The following is a 24,479-nucleotide window of genomic DNA, read 5'->3' on the forward strand; positions in this document are numbered from 1 at the left end:
AGCATCTGCCCCCAGTGGGCAGTGCACGTCATAGTGACTGGTCAGACAGGTGGAGGGACACTTAACTTATTAGCCTTTTATATATACAGATGTGCTCTGACTGGTGTGGCTCAGTTGGATGGGCATCGTTCAGTGCACTAGGAAGTGGCTGATTTGATTCCTGATCATGGGCACATGCGCAGGTTGCAGGTTCACCCCTCAGTAGGGGGCATGCAGAAGGCAGCCATTCCATGTGCTCTCACATTGATGTTTTTCTTTCTCCCTTTCTCTCTCTAAAAATCAATTAACTATTCTTTAAAAATATATAGATAGATGAAATGTAATGAGAAGCTAGCTTCTTTAAATAATGCCTGTATAATATTGAAAAAGGAAGAAATAATTCCTTTTATTCTCTTTATCTCTCTTGATAGTCTTAAGAACCTGTCTGTCATATGTTCTATATTCCTTTCAACTTCCAGCTAACCTTGAACAACATGGGTTTGAACTTGCTGGTTCACCTACATGTGGATTTTCCCAGTAAATACGTGCAGTGCTATAAATGTACTTTCTTATGATTTTCTTAGTAACGTTTTCGTCTCTCTAACTTACTTTATTGTAGGAATATAGTATATAGTACATACCACATAGAAAATATATGTTAATTGACTTTTTATGTTATGGGTCAGCAGTAGGCTATTAGTTAAGTGAAAAGTTATAATAAAGTGGTTTTCCATTGCATGGGGATTGCTGTCCCAACCTCACATTCTTAAGGGTCAACTGCACTTCTTTCTACAGATGGTACAGATGGTGCATCTCCTTTGTACCACCCTGCCCTTTTCAGTTGTGTTTCCAAAAACCCGTTCAATAGAGGGGAATCTATTGGTTTTTTGGTTTTTTTAATCCTAACCGGAGGATATTTTTTCCATTGATTTCTAGAGAGTAGAAGGGAAGGTGTGGGGGGTAGGGAGAAGAAACATCAACGCCAGAGAGACACACTGGTTGGTTGCCTCCTGCACACACACACACACACACGCCTACCGGGGCTGGGGAATCTGCAACCGAGATATGTGTCCTTGACCAGGAATCAAACCCACTACCCTTTGGTCCACAGGCCAACGCTCTAACCACTGAGCAACCTGCCAGGGCTCTATTGGCTTTTATGACTGGAAAACAAAACAAAAGACAAACTCCATCTCTCACTTCTGTTTTCCGGTATGTTGGCTTAGTTTTAGGTTGGGTCATTCTAGATGGTGTAAAGATGGCAATTCCATGTTTATATCTTAACCGGCCTTGCAACTTAAACAGGAAAAAGAGTTTCCTTTTCTGTAGATCCAGCCAAAGGCCTGAAGCTAATGTTTATTGAATCTGATAGGACTTGCTGGGGTCTCATTCCCACTCCTGAATCATCGCTTTGGCCAAAGAAGACTATATTCTTTTTGGCCAGGCCAGATTCATGTGCCCCTTCTGGAGGCTAGTGGGTGAGGCCATCCCCTTTTAATATGTGGACTGGGAGTGGGACGGAGCCCAGGGGAGGGTGTGATGCTGTGTTGGAAATGGAGGAGGATGTTTGGAGACAGAAAGGAACAAGCGCTCAGCATGCTCTCTGCTCAGGACGTTGGTGTGCCTCCGGGTAGCAGGTGGCTGGCAGTCAGGAAGCAATGAGACAGTTCTTGGTCCTCTACATGAATTAGGGCCATAATTAAGTGTATGCAGTGGTTAAATGGGGGAAGGTGCTCTCCAGCATCGTTGTTCATTTTAACACTACATATGCTAATTTTTTGCATTATTAAGCTCAACTAAACTATATGTAGCAAAAAATAAAATACAGCAACGTCTAACAGTCCCTGGAAGCACTAAAGCATAGTACCATGCTGGGAGGAGACCAGACTGCCTGCCCAAGTCATTACAGCTAATTAGCCATTAGCTCTTGTGCAGAAAACTCCACAGAGGAACGTGAAGCAACTGATGAGATGCAAGTGTTATTATAGTCTCTCTTCCTCCAAAAACAAGGGTAATTTCTCGGATTTGCACTAGCTGTTGTTGATCAGATTCAGTAAGGAGTCTTCACTCAATAAATTAAAGGTAGACTAAGTGTTCTTTCCTTCTCCTTCCTCATTCCCCTCCCCTCACTTCTGCTGAGGCCTCTTTTCCATTGAAGGAAGCAGTTGCGCTTCCTTCCACACAGGAGACTCCTCTCTTCCGTGCTTTGGGTTGTATCTGTGCTGTGGCTCATATTGTCAGAAACAGGAGAAAGCCCCTCAGGGGGCTCTGCTCATCCTGCTGTGCCTCTAAGTGCCCTGGGGCTTGAGGCAGAAATGTCCTCAGAAGAGTGAGTGCTAGTGCAGACTCGGGGCCACCAGTACCCGTGAGGCCTTCGTCTGCTACTTACACACCTTAGGAATTTGTGTGCCTTCGGTATGATAAACCATTGGACAAACAGTAAAAGTTAAAGATAGAATTAATCAGCCCTGGCCAGTGTTCTCAGTGGATAGAGCGTCACCAAAGGGTCTTGGGTTCGATTCCCATACAAGGGCACATACCTGGGTTGCAGGTTCAATTCCCAGCCCCGGTAGGGCACCTTCAGGAGGCAGTTAGTCGATGTTTCTCCCCCTCCTCCTCCCTCCTTCCCTTCCACTCACTCTAAAAATGAATGGAAAAATATCCTCCATGAGGATTAACAATATATATATATATGTGTGTGTGTGTGTGTATGTATATATGTATATATATACATACACACACACACACACACACACAGTGGGGCCTTGACTTACAAGTGTCCCGACTAACGAGTTTTTCGAGATACGAGCCGTCTCTCGGCCGGTTTTTTGCTTTGAGTTGCGAGCTAAAATTCGGGTTACGAGCCAGCTTCAGATACCCCACCGCTAGTTGGCGCAGCGATCATCACAGTGAACGCCACAACATCAGCCCAGCATCACGTGTCTCACTCGTTCACTTTTTGATTTGACATGCGAGTAATTTGAGTTACGAGCTCCGTCACGGAACGAATTAAACTCATAAGTCAGGGCCCCACTGTATGATTTATCAAAGATCATTTAGTTTTTAGTGGAAGAAATATCAGTAGTTTTAAGCCTACGGGTAGAGATGTGTGTGTGTGTGTGTGTGTGTGTGTTTTAAAACCCACAACATGCTGCTAATCTGGTTTCTATCCTGATTTCCATGTCTTAATTTAGATAGCCTTACATGTAGTTTATATGTAGCTGAGGAATTCCAGCTCCACTAAAGTCACAGTAGCCTGAGCAAGTGCCACCTTATGCTCATGGTAACTGAAAACTGGTTGGCCAGCCTAGAGATTTAATCTGTAGTTTTTGTGATATTATTTTTTCTTTTCTTTTCTTTTTAATCCTCACCCGAGGATATTTTTCCATTGATTTTCAGAGAAAGTGGAAGGGAGGAAGGTATGGGAGAGAGAGAGAGAGATCAATGTGAGAGAGACACATCAATTGGTTGCCTCCCTAAGGCGCCCCTACCCAGGCTGGGTATCGAACCTGCAACCCAGGTATGTGCGGTGAATGCAAATTAAACCCGAGACCCGTCAGTGCGAGGGCTGGCGCTCTGTCCACTGCGCTACATTGGCTTTGTGGAATTACTTTTAAATCTCACATTATTGTTTACAATTAATAGGTGGGTGCCCTCTTTTTCTTTCTACTTTACCTATTTTTGAAAACAAATGGAAGTATGTCATTAGATAAATGCATTCCAGCTGAACATTTTGCAAGGCGTGTATTTGTTTGTTTATTTTAGCTACACCTAAAGGAAGCCAACTTGTCTAATTGGTAGCTTTGTAACCGTTTTTGCCAAAATATCTTGAATCTTGAAACAGTAGTTTTATAGTCTTATCCAAAACCTTTTGAACTGTGTTGTATTTGAGAAATGGGAAAAGAAACAGCTGTGGGCATATTACAACTGTTATCTGACCTTCTGTGTCTAACACCTCTCCTTTCTATAGCCCATCCCCCCAGGTCTGCATGGAGGACACTTTAAAGTGAAATGACAGACCAGGAGAATAACAACAACATCTCAAGTAACCCCTTTGCTGCTCTTTTTGGCTCTCTGGCTGATGCCAAGCAGTTTGCAGCTATCCAAAAGGAGCAGCTGAAGCAGCAGTCTGGTAAGTGGAGGAGCCGACAGCAGCAGCTGAGGTGACCTGGAGCGGGTCTTCCCACATTCAGTGTCTGTGGGTCCTTCGTTGCCATTGGAAGTTAAGTTTGGGGCGAAGTTGCTTTTGTTTGTTTGTTTAGGTCATAAGCTGGGGTCCCCAGGATTGTTCACTTTTATTTGTTTTGTTATGGGGTCCTTTCCTCCCTGTCCTGCCCCTGCAGAAAAAGATGATTTTGTGTTAACAGATGCCAATCAGGACCGCAGACGTCAAGTTGTTTATTTTTTAAATCGTCTGGTAAAAGATAGTTAAATAAATCTCTTTAACGTAGAAACTGAACTTTTAGGTAGAGATATGGAAAGCAAATCACAACTATAGAAAGCAGATGTGTCAACGGAAATATTACAAAAGTTTTGGCCTCCCGACAAGTAAATGAGATTTGTTCTCAAGCCCAGTACTTCAGAGTCTGTCTCCAGTGAAATGCTTCTTCCACACCATGGAGTGGTCACTGTTGTAGCTTCCTGCTGTGAGAACAGATCCCCAGAAAACAGGATCCGTAGCCTTCATGGGAGAAAAGTCAGGATAGTAGCTCACTTGGGCAGAAAAGCAGTTGGCTCATCTGGAACCAAAATTAAGATGCAGCCTCGCTTCTGCTTGTGAGGAGGCAGCCCAGGAGAGTCGGGGTGTGTTTCCAGGCTTGTCAGTCTTCAGAGAGTGTCACAGTTTTTCAAGCCAGAAATTGCCCCCCTCTCACCACAGAATTACAGTGTTTTTCTTTGTAGGAAAGGAGAAATGTTTGTATTTCCCTTTATTTTGCTTACTTCAGAAGTGTTTGGATATGTAGCTGGGTTGTAGCTGTGCTCTGTGATTAGGATTGAATAGGAAAGAGGTAAGGGAAGACGGACGCATGGTAGACAGGAGGGAGAGGGTGGCCAAAGCAAGGGAGATATAACTGTAATGCTGACCTGTGTGTGTGTTTATAACCACTTGCTGCCAGAGACCAGGAGAGAAACAGCAGGCAGTGCGTCTTAACTGCTGACATTTCGTGTGCTAGAAAGAGGCTGGTCTGGGTCTCAGCCTCTGAAACCTCTCCCAGAATCGTAGGATATGGGCTTAGAATGAGAAACCTTCATTAGGAGGTAGTAGGTGAGAAAGGAGAGTGAGGAACAGGAAAAAATAAGGAAATGAGAAAAAAATTTTGCTAAGTCTTAGCTCCTGTCACTCTTGGGAGTTCAGAGAACTTAACAGTATATGAGCAGAGGGATGGGCGTGTCCTCTGACTGTAAACGGACGTAGGCTGGCTTGAGCGGGGAGCATTGTGGGCACCAGGCCGTGGGGACAAATCAGGTGCATGCCCTTTTGTTACTATCCTGGCACCTCATTGTCTTAGTTTGTTTGCACTGGGTTTATCAGGCCACCACATCTAACCTGTTCCACCAGCCCCGTGAGCACTCTGCCCAAACCTTTGCCTCATATATTGAGCTTCACTTTTATTTATTTACTAGAGGCCCAGAGCACATATTCGTGCACCAGTGGGGTCCCTCGGCCTGGCCTGTGGGATTGGGCCAAAACTGGCTCTCCGACATCCCCCTAGGGGTCCTAGATTGTGAGAGGGCGCTGGCCAGGCCGAGAGACTCCACTGGTGCACAATCAGGGTCAGGGAGGGACGCGGGAGGTTGGCCAGCTGGAGAGGGACCACGGGAGGGCTCCAGGGCATGTCTGGCCCGTCTTACTCAGTCCCGATCGGCCGGACCCCAGCAGCAAGCTAACCTAGCAGTCAGAGCATCTGCCCCCTGCTGGTCAGTGCACATCATAGCGAGTGGTTTAACGGACTTAACATATCATTAGCATATTACACTTTGGTTGAACAGACGACCAGACACTTAGCATAATAGGCTTTTCTTATATAGGATTTATTTATTCATCATTTATTTATTTTTGATTCAGAGAGGAAGAGAGAGGGAGAGAGAGATAGAAACATCAATGATGAGAGAGAATCATTGATCCGCTGCCTCCTGCATGCCCCATTCTGGGGATCAAGCCTGCAACCCAGGCGTGTGCCCTGACCAAGAATTGAACCATAACCTCCCGGTTCATAGGTCGACACTCAACTGAACCACGCCGGCCCAGCTGAGCTTCACTTTTACTAAACTCACCACAGTGAAGGCACTCTTCTGAGACTTTTCCATGGACTTTCTAAGTAACCATTTTGTCAGTGACATGCAGAGTCCTGGGTGGCGCTGAGTGAACAATGCCGCTTTTAAATTCGTTGACCGCCAGTGTCATTCTCGAAGCAGTCTTTTAAGTTGCTTTATAAAGAAGTAAACAGCCCTGACCGGTTTGGCTCAGTGGATAGAGCGTCAGCCTGCGGGCTAAAGGGTCCCAGGTTCGATTCTGGCCAAGGGCACATGCCCGGGGTTGTGAGCTCGATCCCCAGTAGGGGGCGTGCAGGAGGCAGCTGATCAATGATTCTCTCTCATCATTGATGTTTCTATCTCCCTCTCCCTTCCTCTCTGAAATCAATAAAGAAATATATTTTTTTTAAAAAAGAAGTAAACAGCCGAAACCGGTTTGGCTCAGTGGATAGAGCGTCGGCCTGCGGACTGAAAGGTCCCAGGTTCGATTCCGGTCAAGGGCATGTACCTGGGTTGCAGGCACATCCCCAGTGGGGGATGTGCAGGAGGCGGCTGGTCGATGTTTCTCTCTCATCGATGATTCTGACTCTCTATCTCTCTCCCTTCCTCTCTGTAAAAAATCAATAAAATATATTTTAAAAATAAAATAAAATAAAATAAAAATAAAAAATAAAAAGAAGTAAACAGATTAATCAATAAGAAAAAGGTAACAAATTAGAAAGAACAAAAGATATGAGCAAGCAATATAGATACAATAACGAAGATTTTAAAAAATCAGTCTCACTAGTATTTAGAGAAATGCCCATTAAAAACAATTAGATGGTTATAGTTTCTTTTTAGCTGTGACATTTATGAAAATATTCTTGTTGAGCATGTAAATCAGAGCAGTATTTCTGAGGTAATTTAGTAGTATATGTTAAGTTTTAAATGTTCAAGTTCCTTAACCCAGCAATTCTACTTCTACAAATTTAGCCTGCAGAAATACAAGTGCACAAAAAGAGTAAGTTTTATTCTGTGTAGTATTGTTTGAAATCATGCAAAATTGGTAACAATTTTCATCAGTTGAGAAGTAGCTACATAAATCACAGTTGTTGCCGAAACCGGTTTGGCTCAGTGGATAGAGCGTCGGCCTGCGGACTGAAGGGTCCCAGGTTAGATTCCGGTCAAGGGCATGTGCCTGGGTTGCGGGCACATCCCCAGTAGGAGATGTGCAGGAGGCAGCTGATCGATGTTTCTCTCTCATCAATGTTTCTAACTCTCTATCTCTCTACCTTTCTCTCTGTAAAAAATCAATAAAATATTTTTTTAAAAAAATAAATAAATAAATCACAGTTGTACATACAATGCAATACAATGAAGGAGGTTGGCCTATAAGTAATTTAACAGAGAAAGGTGTTGGTGCTGATTATGTGTAAAAAGCAAGCTGAAAAGCAATGTATACAATATGATTCCATTTTTTATAAAAACTAAAAATCACACTAATAAATGATAGCACCAGAATAGGGGAAAATATGGAAAACTTTGCTGAGTTAAAGGGTTGTCCATAGGGAACTGGTTCAGAAAATATTACAGTGGAACCTTGGTTCTCCTTAATTCGTTCTGGAAAGCTGTTCAAGAAGCGATTTGCTCAAAAACCGAATCATTTCTTTCCCATTAGAAATAACGTAAATTGAATTAATCCGTTCCAGACCCCCAAATGATTCCCTGTTTTAACCTTTTTTATAGACAGGACATGTCTAATGTACTATTTAATCTGTGAACAAAAGCTTCTTAAATGTATTGAGCCACCCCTTCCCAGCCTTAAACAAGTCGCTTTCAGCACTCGGTCCAGGGGTTTCTTTCAGGAAGTCAGCACACGGCATCTTCACATCTGCGCTTTTTCATGTATCGCTGCTTCCAGAGCGCAGTCACGGCTCACTGCTTTTCATTTATCCAAATCAGCCACAGTTTTCTACCTCTTCCGTTGCCTGTGGTCATTGTTTCTTTCACATTCTTAGCAACATTAGCATTCTTTTTTTTTTCTTTGTTGATTAAGGTATTACATATGTGTCTTTAACCCCCCTTTGCCCCCCACCCCCCCATTAACATTCTTAATGGCCTCTTTATGTTTTAAAATTGTCCTAATCCATTGCACCAGCAACAAAAGCAAAAAAAAAAAAAAATTCAAGCACAATCTCCTGTAATGTTGACAATGCGATTTATTGGGGAAACTGCCTGCTGTCCTTTGTCTGCAGCCTGAGAAACCATGTCATGCTGAGGTATCGGCAGGAAAGGGTTGTCAGGTAGAGAATCAAAGTTTTGTTCCTCAGCTGAGACATATTTTCTGTGAACTTGGTCGAGAACTGAATTGTTGGCAATGAGAAATGTTCAAGAACAGAGGTATGGCCCTAGCCCAGCCGTGGGCAAACTACGGCCCGCGGGCCGGATTCGGCCCGTTTGAAATGAATAAAACTAAAAAAAAAAAAAAAAGACCATACCCTTTTATGTAATGATGTTTACTTTGAATTTATAGTAGTTCACACAAACACTCCATCCATGCTTTTGTTCTGGCCCTCGGGTCCAGCTTAAGAACCCATTGTGGCCCTCGAGTCAAAAAGTTTGCCCACCCCTGCCCTAGCCCCATGGTCGGCAAACTGCAGCTCTTTGGCCCCTTGAGTGTTGGTCTTCCTAAGACTTAGAAGTACCCTAATTAAGTTAATAACAATGTACCTACCTATATAGTTTAAATTTAAAAAATTTGGCTTTCAAAAGCAATTTCAATCGTCGTACTATTAATATTTGGCTCTGTTGACTAATGTTTGCCGACCACTGCAGCCAATTTGGCTCAGTGGATGGAGTGTCAGACTGAAGGGTCCCAGGTTCAATTCCGGTCAAGGGCACATGCCTGGGTTGCGGGCTCGATCCCCAGTGGGGAATGTGCAGGAGGCAGCCGATCAATGATTCTCTCTCATCATTGATGTTTCTATCTCTCTCTCTCTCTCCCTTTCCCTTCCTCTCTGAAATCAATAAAAATATATTAAAAAATATAAAGAACTGTAGTTTGGCCATATTTACAGTATGTTTTCCTGTACAGTTTGGAATTGTTAAAACAAACGTGCGCTGGCTGGGAAAGGCTCTCAGGCCTCCATCCCCACACAAAGGTGCCTGTGGTCCCCGGGAACAGGTGTTGCCCCAGGGGCATCCCTCACGTGGTGGACGGGGCCCCTCACAAACCAGCAGTTTCCAGGTGAGTGACGACAGCCCGGTGGCCAGCCTCGACAACGTGCGGGACCGCCACAGTCCTGAGGCCACATGTCCAAGAACATGCCAAGCACTTCACTACTGAAAATGGAATCAAGGTCGCAGTGAAAAACGCCAAATGCCTGCAAACAAATGCTTTCATTCGGGCTGGAACATTTCAAGAGTTTAAGGTTCAGGAGGAGCCTGTTACTTTTCAAATTAGCCGCCCTGTTAGACGGCTTACCTGTATTTGAGTCAAGTCCTGTGCCAGGAATTTAACTGCATTTCGGATGTGTACCAAGGTCTGGTCACCCTTTGCTGCTACTATTTCTGGAAGAAGAGTGGTGACAGTTCGTGAAATCAGTGCTCAGGAGCCTGAGGCCACAGGGGCTTGATTTCTGCAGCACCAGTGCCAGTATAAAATTATCCTCAGTCTGGGGCTCCGTGAGGCGTTTTCCAAGTCGGATATGACAAAGGAGGGCCTGTCTCCTAGTTACTTGCTTTTGGGGATGCAGGAAGCGCCCACCGTGGTTGTCCCAAAGATTCTGATCTGATGAAATCATTAAACTGTAATCACCCAAGGCAACAGACACAAGATTTCCTTACTGAAGCCTTCTGCACAGGCTTTGGTCCTGTTGTTAAGGTGTCCATTCCAACAGGTCACCAAAGGGTCCTCTCATTACACTAGTGATTAGAGATGAGGACAGACAGGTATGTTTTGTAGAGAATTATTGCTGCTTGGCAAAGTTCCTGAGTCTGCCATCAGTATGGCTGTGCACTGTGACATTTGTGTCTATATGCATGATAGGTCGTGTTCTCATTCTCATTATTTTGTACTGGGTTTCCTAAAGGAAAGAGATGTGGACGAGACAGGAGCAAGAGCCCTGTACCCTGAAGTTACTGTATATTTTGTAAGTAAATGTTTTCACGCAGTCACAGGTTATCCAATACTGGACTATCCTGTGGTTCTGTCTTTTGAACTCATGGGAATTATTATGAGCCAAGATGAAAAAATTATCTATGTAGTTCAAGTAGGATATGCCAAAAGTCTGAAAATGTAAAGTTTGATGGAGCCAAATATAAATGTTCTTTTATTTATTTACTATTAGTAAAAGCAAAGGCCTATGGGCATTGCTTATTAGTTTAAATTCTGAAAATATATCTTAAAGCAGTGATTCTTAAAGTGTTTTGTCCAAACCAACACCAACAACATCACCTAGAAATTTGTCAGAAACTCTGCAAGTGGGCCAACAAGCCTCCCCTGCGCCCGGGAACTGAGAGCCACGGTGTGGAGGGCACCTCAAAGAAAAGGCACTCAGCATTGAAGTGGTTGCTTCTCCATGATTTCCTCACCAGCCTTCTGAAACCGGCATCACCAAACAAGTCTGAATAATTATATGAATTACATGAATTTATTTTTAAAGTATTCATCTTGAAGACATCTATGAACAAGGTCTAAAACAGTCTTCAGAGTGAGAGAGATTCTCGTTCTCAAACCTGTTCCGTGTAGTGATTCCTGCCGTGAGTACGTATTATATTCCTTCTGTTTCCCTATAAGAGTTCCTCAACCAAACTTAGGTGGAGAGAGCCAGTTAAGTGGTTTTGCATTTCCTGAGTAATTTACAATGAAATAATTTTGTGGCATGTAGATATTTAATAAAATGTATTACTAAAAAATGAAAAATATATGTTCTCTTAAAATCCAGAAAAAAAAAACATTTAAAATAATTAAAGGCACATTGATCTAGTAGGTAATTTTTTTATCCCTAGGATAAAAAGTTTTCCCTGGGATTCTGTAGGGAAAATCATGTTGCTAATTTTAGCACTGTGGTGTGCAATTAATTATGAGTAGAAAGAATGAAACTTTTGATTTGCAAAAGGTGGTAGGACTTAGCCAGGATTTCAGAATCTGAACTTAAGATATTGCCTAATACAACTTAACAGCAAAACAAAAAATAAAACAAAGCAACAAACAATCCAATTTAAAAATAGGCAGATGGTCTGAAGAGACCATCTTCCAAAAAGGACGTACAGGTGACCAGCAGGCACGTGAAAAGGCAGTCAATATCACTAATCACCGGAAATGACATTAAAACCACAGTGAGACACCACCTCACATTTGCTAGAATGGCCATTATCAAAAAGACAAGAAATAACAAGTGTTGTGAAGCTGTGGAGAAAAGGGAGCCCTGGTGCACTGTTGGTGGGAATGTAAATTGGTACAGCCACTATGGAAAACAGTATGAAGGTTCCTCAAAAAAAATTAAAACTAGAACTGTCACATAGTACAGATAAAACAACGTGACATATACATGTAATGGAATATTCTTCAGCAATAGAAAGAATAAAATCTTGCCCTAACCGCTTTGGCTCAGTAGATAGAGCCAGCCTGTGAAGGGTCCCAGGTTCAATTCCGTTCAAGGGCATGTACCTTGGTTGCAGGCACATCCCCAGTAGAGGGTGTGCAAGAGGCAGCTGATTGGTGTTTCTCTCTCATCGATGTTTCTAACTCTCTATTCCTCTCCCTTCTTCTCTGTAAAAAAATCAATAAAATATTTTTTAAAAAAGAAAGAAAAGAAAACCTTGCCATTTGTGACAACATGGATGGACCTTGAGGGTATCATGTTAAGTGAAATACATCAGACAGAGAAAGACAAATTCTGTATGATCTCACTTATCCTATCTAATAAAGAGGGAATGTACTAATTGACCCTCACGCCGTCGCAAAGATGGTGGCATCCACAGCCAATAAGGAGGGAATATGCTAATTGACTGCCCCGCCCTCAAAGATGGCAACGCCCACAGCCAATAAGGAGGGAATATGCTAATTGACTGACCGGCCCTCAAAGATGGCGGCGCCCAGTCCCCTCAGCCCAACCGGGGTGGCAGGCACGTGGCAAGGCTGGGCCCGCCCCCAGGCAGACCCGGCCACTCCACACGCCTGCCTCCAGAGTCCCCCAGTCCTCTCAGCCCCCCAGCCACCCAGGGTCGGCCCGAGGCACAGACAAGCCTCAGATGACAGCTGCCCAGCCATCCAGGGCCGCCCTAGGCTCAGGTAACCAGGACTGGCTGAGGTTTGCTCTGCCACCAGTGGCAGCAGCAGAGGTGTGATGGAGCATCACCTTCCCCTGATCGCTGGGTCACCTCCTGCCCCTGAGGGCTCTTGGACTGTGAGAGGGGGCAGGCTGGGAAGAGGGACCCCTCCTCCAGTGCATGAATTTTAATGCACCAGGCCTCTAGTCGTCCTATATAATAAAAGCCTAGTATGCTAAGTGTCCGGTCATCAATTGGCCGTTAAACCAATCAAAGAGTAATATGCTAATGATATGCTAAGGCTGCTCAACTGCTCACTATGATGTTCACTGACCACCAGGGGGCAGACAGTTGACTGGTCGCCCAGTCGCTATGATGTGTACTGACCACCAGGGGGCAGACGCTCTGACCAGTAGGTTAGCTTGCTGCTGGGGTCTGGCTGATTGGGACTGAGCAAGACAGGCCAGACACACCCTGGAGCCCTGCCGCAGTCCCTCCCCAGCAGGCCAACCACCCACATCCCTCCCTGGCTCCAATCATGCACCAGTGGGGTCCCTCAGCCTGGCCTGCACCCTCTCACAATCTGGGAGTCCTCAGGGGATGTCAGAGAGCCGGTTTCGGCCTGTCAGCAGAATGACTGGTTGCTGTGACACACACTGACCACCAGGGGGCAGATACTCAATGCAGGAGCTACCCCCTGCTGGTCAGTGCACTCCCACAGGGGGAGCACTGCTCAGCCAGAAGCCAGGCTCATAGCTGGTGAGCACAGCGGCAGTGGCAGGAGGGCCCAGGCCAGGCTGAGGGACCCGCCCCCCATGCACGAATTTCATGCACTGGGCTTCTAGTCTGTCTGCACTAATAAAAGACAAACATGCAAATTGACCATACCTTTGCTATGCCTTAAGCCACGTCCACCAGCCAATCAGCGATTATATGCAAATTAACCCAACCAAGATAACAGCCGGCAGCCACTGAGCTGGAGCAAGCAGGAGGCTTGGTTGCCCCAATGATGGAGGAAGCCAAGCTTCCTGCCTGCCACGGCCCGCTCTGAGCTCCACTCAAGGCAACCAAGTTTCAATTATAGAAGGTAAATAAGCCCCAGATACCTGCTTTCAGCAGGCCATGGCCACGTAGCTGGAGCGAGCAGGAGGCTTGGGTTGCCCCTGGCGATGGAGGAAGCTAAGCTTCCCTCCCGCCTGCCCTGCCTGGCTCTCAAGGCTACAAAGTTTCAATTATAGAAGGTAAATAAATCCCAGAATAAAAGGGAAAAAAAAGAAAAAAAGGAGAGGCTGGGAACTTCTGTCGCTGGAGGCACTTGGCCAGCCTGAAAATGGCCCTCAGCCCCTCACCCAGACTGGCCAGGCACCCCCACCCTAAAGGGGGTGTGGCCAGCCTGAAAACAGCCATCAGCCCCTCACCCAGGCTGGCCAAACCTCCATGGGGTGAGGTTCCCCACTGGGCGGGGCTTGACCAGCCTGCAAACAGCCATCAGCCCCTCACCCAGACTGTTCAGGCACCCCAGTGGGGACCCCCACCCTGAAGGGGGTGTGACCAGCCTGCAAACAGCCATCAGCCCCTCACCCAGGCTGGCCAGGCACCCCAGTGGGGACCTCCACCCTGAAGGGGATGTGACCAGCTGCAAACAGCCATCAGCCCCTCACCCAGGCTGGCCAGGCACCCCAGTGGGGACCCCCACCCTGAAGGGGATGTGACCTGCTGCAGACAGCCATCAGCCTCTCACCCAGTCTGGCCAAGCACCCTGATCCAGGACACCCTTCAGGAAAACCAGCCAGCCCCCACCTGTGCACCAGGCTTCTATCCTATATAATAAAAGGGTAATATGCAAATTGACCCTAACAGCAGAACGACTGGGAATGACTGGTCATTATGACACACACTGACCACCAGGGGCCAGACGCTCAATGCAGGAGCTGGCCCCTGGTGGTCAGTGCACTCCCACAGGGAGAGCTCTGCTCAGCCACAAGCCAGGCTGATGGCTGCCAGTACAGTGGTGGTGGTGGGAGCCTCTCCCGCCTCCTCAGCAGAGCTAAGGATGTCCGACTGCAACCTAGGCCTGCTCCCCCTGGGCAGTGGACATCCCCCGAGGGCTCCTGGGCTGCCAAAGGGATGTTTGACTGCCAGTTTAGGCCCAATCCCCCGGGGAGCGGGCCTAAGCCAGCAGGTGGTCATCCCCCAAGAGGTCCCAGACTGTGAGAGGGCACAGGCTAGGCTGAGGGACCCCCCCCCCCAAATGCACAAATTTTTGTGCACCGGGCATCTAGTCATATATATATATATATATATATATATATATATATATATATACCAAATGAAGGAATATGCAAATTTGTCTAGGACAGTGTCACATCACGACCGTTCACAGGGTCGGCGTGGCTTCAGGGCGGCACTCCAGGTCTAAGCACGATTTCGTCCCACCCAGGCAGACTCCCCCATGGCCCACAGCCAAATCCCAACACCGACCTGGGGTTTACTAAACTTTCCTGGAGCTGCCCCCCACACCCACACCCCGTGCCTCAGGACCACGCTGCCCTCAGCAGGGCACCCTGCCAGTATCCTGACAGGTGGGCAGTCCGGGAGAGCCAAGTGGGACGGGAGCTACAGGGAGCCACGGACGGGTGGGGCCGCCAGGGGGTCTGAGGAGAGCGGCTGAAGGAAGAGGAAGCTTTGGCGAAGCAGCTGGCCAGGAGGCGGGTGGCCCAAGGGGTGCAGAGTGGCGCCGAGGCAGGGTGCACCAGACAGGGCTGGTGGGGGGTATCTGCCTCACCCGTGGAGAGCGAGGTTCTGCAGTGGCCCCGAGATGCGGCACGGCCCAGCAGGAAACGAGGCAATGACTGACGACATGGAAGGACCCCCGGGCAGAGGGGCACGGACCCGCAGCCCTGAGGCGGGGGTTGAGGGGCAGTGCCACCTCGGTTCGGCCAAGCTCCCGGCGCTAGCCAGGCCTCGCCACGGCCTGCGCACTTGAGAGGCTTAGACTCCTGCTCCCACCGTGGCCCAAAAGCAAGCCCGCACCCACCCCAACCTGCTCCGCCGGCCCCCGCGGCAGCACGCGCCTGCACGGTGAGTGCAACGCCTACCACCTGCTCCTGGAGGGGGGGGCAGTAAAGAATGAGGGCGGGGGGGGGGGAGGAAAGACTGTGGAGCATCCATGATGAAGAGGTGCTGGAGAGTGAGGCTTGGAAGCCTCACGGGAAGGGTTGTTCTGCTTGCCCCGCGGCTGTCCCTGAGGAAAGGCGGAGAGCCGGCTGTGAGGGCTCCTGCGCGAGGAGTCCAGTTCCACAGCCAACTGGAATTGGCCTCAGTTTCCTGCTCTGTAAAATGGATTAAGCGTGTCCCAGCGCCTTCACTGAGCTATGAGGGCCAATTGAAATCCTATATAAAGAAAATGAGGGGAGAGGTGAGAAAGAAAAGGAAGGTCGAGCAACACAAAAGAAAGATTGGTAGGAACCTGTAGACCTATTGTCACTTAAATAGGGAATATAGTCAACAGTGTTGTAATGACAGTATGATGCCAGGTGGTACTGGAAATATCGGGGAACACTTTGTAAAGTATATGATTGTCTAACCACTATTCTGTAACTAATATAAAACCTGAAACTAATACAAAATAAATATTGAATGTAAAGAAATGAAACTAGGAGTGAAATTTTTCTCAATTTCAAAGTTTAAATAAAGGCTATAAATGAAAAATAGTGTTTTTCATTTTACCACTTTATTGTCTTTTCAGTACATGAAAAAGACAGTTGTCTTTATGTGATGCTTTTATACTTTTCTAAGTCATTATCTCATTTGAAGTTCAGGGCAACTTAAAGACAAGATCATTATTCCCTCTACTATTCAAAGAAAGGAAATCTTGGCCCCAATGATTCAGTCGTCAAGCCCTTATTGTAAAGCAGGGTTAGTGAAATTTTCTGTGAAGGGTTATATCTATCTATACTAGTAAAAGCCTTGGGGGTGATCAGGCTGGCAGGCAGAAGCGGTTAGGATGTCCGACTGCCGGTTTAGGCCTGATCCCACAGGCAGTCGGACATCCCCCGAAAGGTCCAAGATTGGAAAGGGTGCAGGCTGGGCTGAGGGACACCCCCGCCCCCCTGCATGAATTTCATGCACCAGGCCACTAGTATCCTATATAATAAAAGGCTAATATGCAAATCGACGGAATGGTGGACCGATCGGTTGCTATGACAAGCACTGACCACCAGGGGGCAGATGCTCAATGCAGGAGCTGCCCCCTCATGGTCACTGCGCTCCCACAGGGGAAGCGCTGCTGAGCCAGAAGCCGAGCTCACGGCTGGCAAACGCAGCAGCGGTGGCAGGAGCCTCTGCCGCCTCTGCGGCAGTGCTAAGGAGTGGGCATAAGCTGTCTGTAGAACATCCCCCTGAGGGCTCCCAGACTATGTGAAGCTTGCAGGCTGGGCTGAGGGACCCCCCGAGTGCACAAATTTTGTGCACCAGGCCTCTAGTGTATATATATATAAAAGTGTAAGTGACTGACCGTTTGGTAGCTATGATGCACACTGACCACCAGGTGGCAGATGCTCAATGTGCAGGCATGGAAATATGGAACAGACTGATGAATCTCAGCAGGAAGGGGGAATGGGGAAGGGCAGGAAGAGATTAACCAAAGGTCTTATATGCATATTAGAGGCCTGGTGCACAGATTCATGTACCAGTGTGGTCCCTCAGCCTGGCCTGCAGGGACCAGGCCGAAACTGGCAGTCCGACATCCCCCAAGGGGTCCCAGATGATAAGGCCAGGCTGAGGGACCCCACCAGTGGACAAGTGAATCCGTGCACCGGGCCTCTAGTATGTGAAATAAAAAAGAGCTCACAGATAGAGAACAGGCGGGGTGGGAAGTGAGCTAAATGAGTGAAGGTATCCAAAGATGGGAACTTTCAGTTATAAATAAGTCCATGAGGTTGTAATTACATAGCAGGTGACTATAATTAATAATACTATATTCCATATTTGAAAGTTGCTAACAGAGTAGATCTTAAAAGTTCTCATCACAAGAAAAAAAAATTCCAACAACGTATTGTGAAATATGTTAACTAGACTTATTTTGGTGAACATTTCACAATACATACAAATATCAAATCTTATATACCTGGAACTAAATGTTATATCGCAATTTTTTTAAAATATTGACTGACTTGAGATGTTCACTGATTAGCTGATTAACTTGTTTTACCTGCAAAATTATCCTTCTCTTGGTTATACTTACCATTTTGGGAACTATGCTTGGTTCTCTTAAGAGAGAGGAGTGTGACTGCTATGGCTTCCGTTTTTGGCAGATGAACTCCAGCCTAGCCCGGATGACTCGGATAATAGCGTGTCAGAGAGCCTGGATGAATTTGATTACTCTGTGGCTGAAATTAGCCGCTCATTCCGCTCACAGCAGGAAATATGTGAGCAACTCAACATCAATCACATGATCCAGAGGATCTTCCTCATTACTCTGGACAACAGTGAGTTACACACTTGCAACCGGTCTGTTCGTTGCTCTGCTCTTCCCTCTCAGGCTAGGGACTTGCTCTCAGAAATCTGTTGTATCTACTGGTTAAACAAACTTGCTGTACTCCCTGGAACACGGGGCTTGGATTTCAGTGAAACTTTGACGTAACCTAAAATCAGTGTTTAGACACAGATGGAACTTTCATTCTAAGCTTGATACTGACTGTGCTATATGGTTGCTTGCCTTTACTACCTCAGCGGTGACCTCAGCATTTAGATGGAAGTCTTCCAGCGGTATGAGACAATGTTTCCACTCTGTGCCTTCTCTGCAGTTAAACCCAAAGTTAGTCGAATGTCTGGGTTTTACTCTTTAAATGTCATGGTGTTAGGTTTATACCAAGTCCATGCTCAGTAATTGGGAGGCGGGGGGACTTAAATCTTCAGATGCTGCTTTATAGGTCAAGGTTATTCTAATATCACCCGATCAAACTTGGAGTTCAAGAGAAGTGCTGTCTAGATGGGTTGTCTATAAAACAGAAGCATTATCCTTAACCTACCAGATTAAAACCATTTCCCAGGTGACCCGAGCATGAAAAGTGGGAATGGTATCCCCAGCCGCTGTGTGTATTTGGAAGAAATGGCAGGAGACCTCGAAGATCAAGACTGGCTTGATATGAACAACATTGAGCAGGTAGCGTTCACATGTTCCTTATGTGTGCCGTCAGCAGAAGCTAGCCGTGCAGCTGAGCTCTGCTTACCTTTCTCCAGCCACGGTTTTTTTCTCCTCCATCTCTCCGTGGTTTGGGGTGTTCCTCTGTTGGTATCTTCTTACCAGCCATGGCCACATGTCCAAATCTACCCACTCTTTAAGGCCAGTTAAAATGTCATCTCTTTCTTCTTTTTATCTTTACCAAAATCAAAACAGGCATTTTACCTTATAGGTGCCTAATTAACATTAAAGGGATAAAAGTCGGATAGGGAAGACATTGACAACTTTGTACATTTAAATTATCTTCATATAAGTTTGAGTAAGGTCAGCAATCACAGTGTAGTAGCTTTCACGTGAGTTTAATTGCTGATTCTCTATACCATTCAACAAATATTCTTTTAATGCTTTCTCTGTGCTAGGGGCAATACTAAACATTTGAGCTTGATTTAGGATAACTTTATATATACACAGTTATGTTGTATATATAATATCTTCTATAGTAATAACACACTGGGTACTGTTTTCCCCTTTACACTACATCCTGTGATTCTCACAATAACCTGTGTCAGAATTACCTTTTACATCTTGATGTTCTAGGGTTGACTTTGCAGTGGTTTAGTATTTTTGTTTTTTGGGTCTTTTCTTAATAGGCTGTCTTTGCTCGCTTACTACTTCAAGATCCCGGCAACCACTTGATCAACATGACCTCTTCTGCGACGATCAATCTCTCTGCCGATCGAGATGCAGGGGAGAAGCACGCCTTTTGTTACCTTTATTCCTGCTTCCAGAGAGCCAAGGAAGAGGTAACAATGATAATAATTCCCGCTGAGCAGGTTTTGTTCTCTTGGCTATGACTTTAACATGTAAGCCAAAGAGTTGGATCCGTGTCTTTTATGTCAGTGTATATGCATCGCAGTATGCCTGTAATGGATGCTGATATGAGGCACCATTAGTTTTGTGTTCTAAAGTTTTAGTGTTTCTGTGCTTGGGACCCACCCTTTCCCAGTGAACCAGTGCCTCTGATTCTTCCTACAAACCTCGTACACATCACACCTTTAAGGAAGGTCTGATAAATCCTTTTCACAGAGGTGTGGTAATAGAGTAGGCCATGCGTGTCACTTCCAGGATTGGAATTCTAGCAGGTGGGTGATTCCTTAAAGAATGAACTCGCATGAATGTTCAAGAACAACCTTGTTTGGAACACGCGGTCTTTGCTGTGTGCACCCCTATTCCAGGTCGTTAACCAGGCTCTTCCCTCTCTTCTCTATGCTGTTCCCAGATTACCAAGGTTCCAGAGAACCTGCTGCCTTTCGCGGTGCAGTGCAGGAACCTCACTGTGTCCAACACACGGACGGTCCTCCTCACCCCGGAGATCTATGTGGACCAGAACATCCATGAGCAGCTGGTAGATTTGATGTTGGAGGCCATCCAGGGAGCCCGTGAGTACATAAGCAAGAGCTGTGCTCCTCTACATTCTGATTTCCAGCCCTAACTGGTTTGGCTCAGTGGATAGAGCGTCGGCCTGCAGACTCAGGGGTCCAGGTTCGATTCTGGTCGGGGACATGTACCTGGGTTGCAGGCACATACCGGTGGGGATTCAAATATAAAACTCTTCCTGGTGCATTGGAAAGCCTCGGAGCCACTGCGGTTCCAGAAAAATTAAGGATGCGAATTCACACCTTGAATATCAGTATAGTTACCGACAGTAGCAGAGTAAAAAGCGGGGTGTAAAGCACATAAAGTTCCTGTGGTCTCTTTCCTTTCTCCTTTGCCTTCTGCTAGATTTTGAAGATGTGACTGAATTTCTGGAAGAGGTCATTGAAGCCTTGCTATTGGATGAGGAAGTCCGAACATTTCCAGAGGTCATGACCCCAGTGTTTGATATTTTGTTGGGCCGAATAAAAGACCTGGAGCTCTGCCAGATGCTGCTGTACGCGTACCTGGACATCCTGCTCTATCTCACCAGGCAGAAGGACATGGCCAAGGTAACGGAGGTGTCAGCACCGACCTGGAGATTCAGTAATGTGTGCTTCCCTGTCCCGAGGGCACTAGGACATTACCTGCTGAATGAGAGAAAGATGTGCTGTTGTTGTGTAGACTTAACTTCTTCAGGCCCTCTCATCCATCACATTTATCTCATCATACAAACAAGTAAGTAGGACTTCTCTCCTACAGGTTTTTGTGGAATACATTCAGCCCAAGGACCTTAGCAATGGGCAGATGTACCAGAAGACCTTGCTGGGAGTAATCCTAAATATCTCTTGCTTATTAAAGACTCCGGGTGTCGTGGAAAATCATGGCTATTTCTTGAATCCATCTCGCTCCAGCCCCCAGGAGATCAAAGTACAGGAGGCCAACATCCATCAGGTGGACTGTTTATGTGTATCCCAGCCCCTGTCTTAGGTTAAGTCGTTTCCTCGGGAAGCAGGGCCGGATGAGGCTGCTTGAGCTCGCTGCAAACAGGTTGAGGGGGGTGGCTCTCTGCTATAACCGTGCAAAGCAAAGCCCTCCTAGTGTGCGAGAGTCGAGGAAAACCTTCAGCGGGTAAAGACTAACCTGCTGCTCCCCTTCCTCTTGGCCCTGGTTTTCCTCGTCGACCTGTTTCATATAACTTTAGCTCCTAAATCTTCTGACTGACCTCCAGCCTATAAACTAATTTTTTTCCTGTCCCTCCTTCCTGTGTCCTCTCTATTTGGGCTTCTTAGCATTCATTATAGTAGAAGTCTGGCCAACATGAGGCAGCAAATGGTTGAATTGGGTAGTTTGCATCTCCCATCCTCACAACTCTCTAAAGCCCAGATTTGCACATTACAGCAGCAGCCAGATCCTGCCTGCTTTCGTAAATAGTTCGTAAATAGTTTGATTGAACACAGCCATGCCCATTTGTGTATGTGTGGTTATGGTTTGATTTCATGCCATAACGGTGGGGTTGAATAGTTACTACAGCGACCATACAGCATGAAAAGCCAAAAATATTTATCATTTGACCCTCTGCAGAAACAGGTTACTGACCCTACTCTAAAGCTCCATCAGTGCCCCCTGCAGTTGGGCAGCTTGTCAGGAAATCTCTCGTAAGTGCCCAGAAAATTGCTTAAATTAGAACTGGGGATAAGGCACAGGAAGAGTACGGAAAAGATTAGGATTGGCATATTTTTAGAAATTGACAGTGGCTAAGGTTTGGGAGCAACAAATATTAGGATTGTGAAACTGGAATGTTCTGTGGTTATGTTTTCTGGTTAAACAGTTCATGGCTCAGTTCCATGAAAAGATCTACCAGATGCTGAAGAACTTACTCCAGCTCTCCCCAGAAACCAGACATTGCGTCCTGTCCTGGCTGGGAAACTGTTTGCATGTAAATGCAGGCCGCACCAAGATCTGGGCCAACCAGATGCCAGAAATCTTCTTCCAGATGTATGCCTCGGATGCCTTCTTTCTCAACCTGGGTGCTGCTCTCCTGAAGCTGTGCCAGCCGTTTTGCAAACCCAGGTCCTCTCGGCTCCTCACCTTTAACCCCACTTACTGTGCGCTGAAGGAGTTGAATGATGAAGAACGAAAAATAAAAAATGTACACATGAGAGGTAGGGGAGTACTGGGCTTCCCACAACGTGTGTCTGTGTGTGTCAGGCACTCACAACCTTATCCTTTCTCACAAAGGTGCCTCGTAGAACATGAGGCAGAGAGAAGAGCTGTTATAAATCTTACAAGGACAGGCTTTTCAGAATAACACTGGTGGCTTTCAGTTGTTGTGCTTTAGTGAGACCTTCTCTCTGAATTTGGTAACCTTGGGTATTCATTATTTCTTTAAAAATGAATGAAGCACAGTCCTTATCCTTTATGAATTCAGAAATTCCAGGAGAAGGCAGATAGATTGATAGCTAACCATAATATGGTGTAGGGCTGAGCTATGGAAACACAGAGGAAGGAGTAAGAAATTCTACAGAAGTTGGAGGTCTTCATAGCTGATCTTTGAGACAGGAAAGCAGCAAAAGAATCCCTTTATAAGAGGGACTAACAAGTTTAAAGGCACAAAGCTATGGAGAGGCTTGACTAAGGAATAGTGAGAAAGTCATTGTGGCTAAAGCAAGGGGTAGGTGGGAGGAGGGTAGGGTATGGGAACAGCAGGAAATGAGTCTGGGGAGGCAGAAGATTGAGACCAGATTAGAGAAAACAACAATTACAGAGAAGTAGAAAGAAATCATTCATAATTCTACCACTCAGAATGAATCATGCTTAATTTCAGTGAATGTAATTCCTCCCAGTTTTATAACTCTTATTAGAGTTGTAAACGTAAGACATGTTCAAAAGCAAATAATCTTAAATACAGAAAAACACAAAATACCTGGTAGCTATAGTGATCCATTCTGTAGCATCTGAAAAATCTAGTTATCTATCATTCCTTTTAATTTTTCGTATTTCATGATCAAGCTAAAGAAATTTTTTTTTCCAATTAAATCTTTATTGTTCAGATTATTACAGTTGTCCCTCTTTTTTCCCCCCATAGCTCCCCTCCACCCAATTCCCACCGCACCCTCCACCCTCACCCCCCCCCCCACTGTCCTCATCCATAGGTGCACGATTTTTGTCCAGTCTCTTCCCACATCCCCCACACCCCTTTCCCCCCCAAGAATAGTCAGTCCACTCCCTTTCTGTGCCCCTGATTCTATTATAATCACCAGTTTATTCTGTTCATCCAATTTTTTATTCACTTGATTTTTAGATTCATTTGTTGATAGATGTGTATTTGTTGTTCATAATTTCTATCTTTTTCTTCTTCTTCCTCTTCTTAAAGAATACCTTTCAGCATTTCATATAATGCTGGTTTGGTGGTGATGAACTCCTTTAGCTTTTTCTTATCTGTGAAGCTCTTTATCTGACCTTCAATTCTGAATGATAGCTTTGCTGGATAAAGTAATCTTGGTTGTAGGTTCTTGCTGTTCATCACTTTGAATATTTCTTGCCACTCCCTTCTGGCCTTCATGGTTTCTGTTGAGAAATCAGCTGACAGTCATATGGGTACTCCCTTGTAGGTAACTGACTGTCTTTCTCTTGCAACTTTTAAGATTCTCTCTTTGTCTTTGGCTCTTGGCATTTTAATTATGATGTGTCTTGATGTGGTCCTCTTTGGATTCCTTTTGTTTGGGGTTCTCTGCGCTTCCTGGACTTGTAAGTCTGTTTCTTTCACCAGGTAGGGGAAGTTTTCTGTCATTATTTCTTCAAATAGGTTTTCAATATCTTGCTCTCTCTCTTCTTCTGGCACCCCTATAATTCGGATGTTGGTACGCGTGAAGCTGTCCCAGAGGCTCCTTACACTATCTTCGTATTTTTGGATTCTTTTTTCATTTTGCTTTTCCGATTGGGTGTTTTTTGCTTCTTCGTATTTCAAATCTTTGACTTGATTCTTGCGATCCTCTAGTCTGCTGTTGGAACTCTGCATAATGCCCTCTATTTCAGTCAGTGTATGCTTAATTTCTAGTTGGTCCTTTTTCATAACCTCGAGGGTCTCACTAGATTTCTTGAGGGTCGTACTACATTTATCGGCGGTCTCACCAGACTTTTTGAGGGTCTTACTAAATTTATCAGCGGTTTCTAGAAAGTTCTTGAAAAACCTTAAAAGTGTGGTTTTGAACTCTATATCCAGTAGTTTGCTTTCCTCCATTTCTGTCATTTGTGACCTGTTTCTTTGTGTCCGCATTTCTTATGCTTCCCTGTGTTGGTAGAGTGGCTTTGTGTGCTAGGTGTCCTATAGGGCCCAGTGGCTCAGCCTCCCCAATTACCTGAGGTGGACACTCTTCGTGCACCCTTTGTGGGC

At 45.8% G+C, this 24,479-nt stretch overlaps 1 protein-coding gene across 1 annotated transcript in view; it reads left to right on the plus strand.

Moving 5' to 3' along the window:
* The window catches only part of UBE4A (ubiquitination factor E4A), a 58,784-nt gene that overhangs the window by 4,587 nt on the left and 29,718 nt on the right, over positions 1–24,479 (plus strand). The window contains exons 2-9 of the mRNA XM_081098308.1: positions 3,950–4,111; positions 17,802–17,975; positions 18,540–18,652; positions 19,321–19,473; positions 19,950–20,109; positions 20,453–20,655; positions 20,846–21,037; positions 21,915–22,248. Of these exons, the coding sequence (XP_080954434.1) occupies positions 3,991–4,111; positions 17,802–17,975; positions 18,540–18,652; positions 19,321–19,473; positions 19,950–20,109; positions 20,453–20,655; positions 20,846–21,037; positions 21,915–22,248 (1,450 nt within the window). The 5' untranslated portion in view covers positions 3,950–3,990. The remainder of the gene's footprint in view (positions 1–3,949; positions 4,112–17,801; positions 17,976–18,539; positions 18,653–19,320; positions 19,474–19,949; positions 20,110–20,452; positions 20,656–20,845; positions 21,038–21,914; positions 22,249–24,479) is intronic.

Source organism: Myotis nattereri (assembly GCF_964212035.1).
Source record: "Myotis nattereri genome assembly, chromosome: 9".
NCBI classification, from domain to species: Eukaryota; Metazoa; Chordata; class Mammalia; order Chiroptera; family Vespertilionidae; genus Myotis; species Myotis nattereri.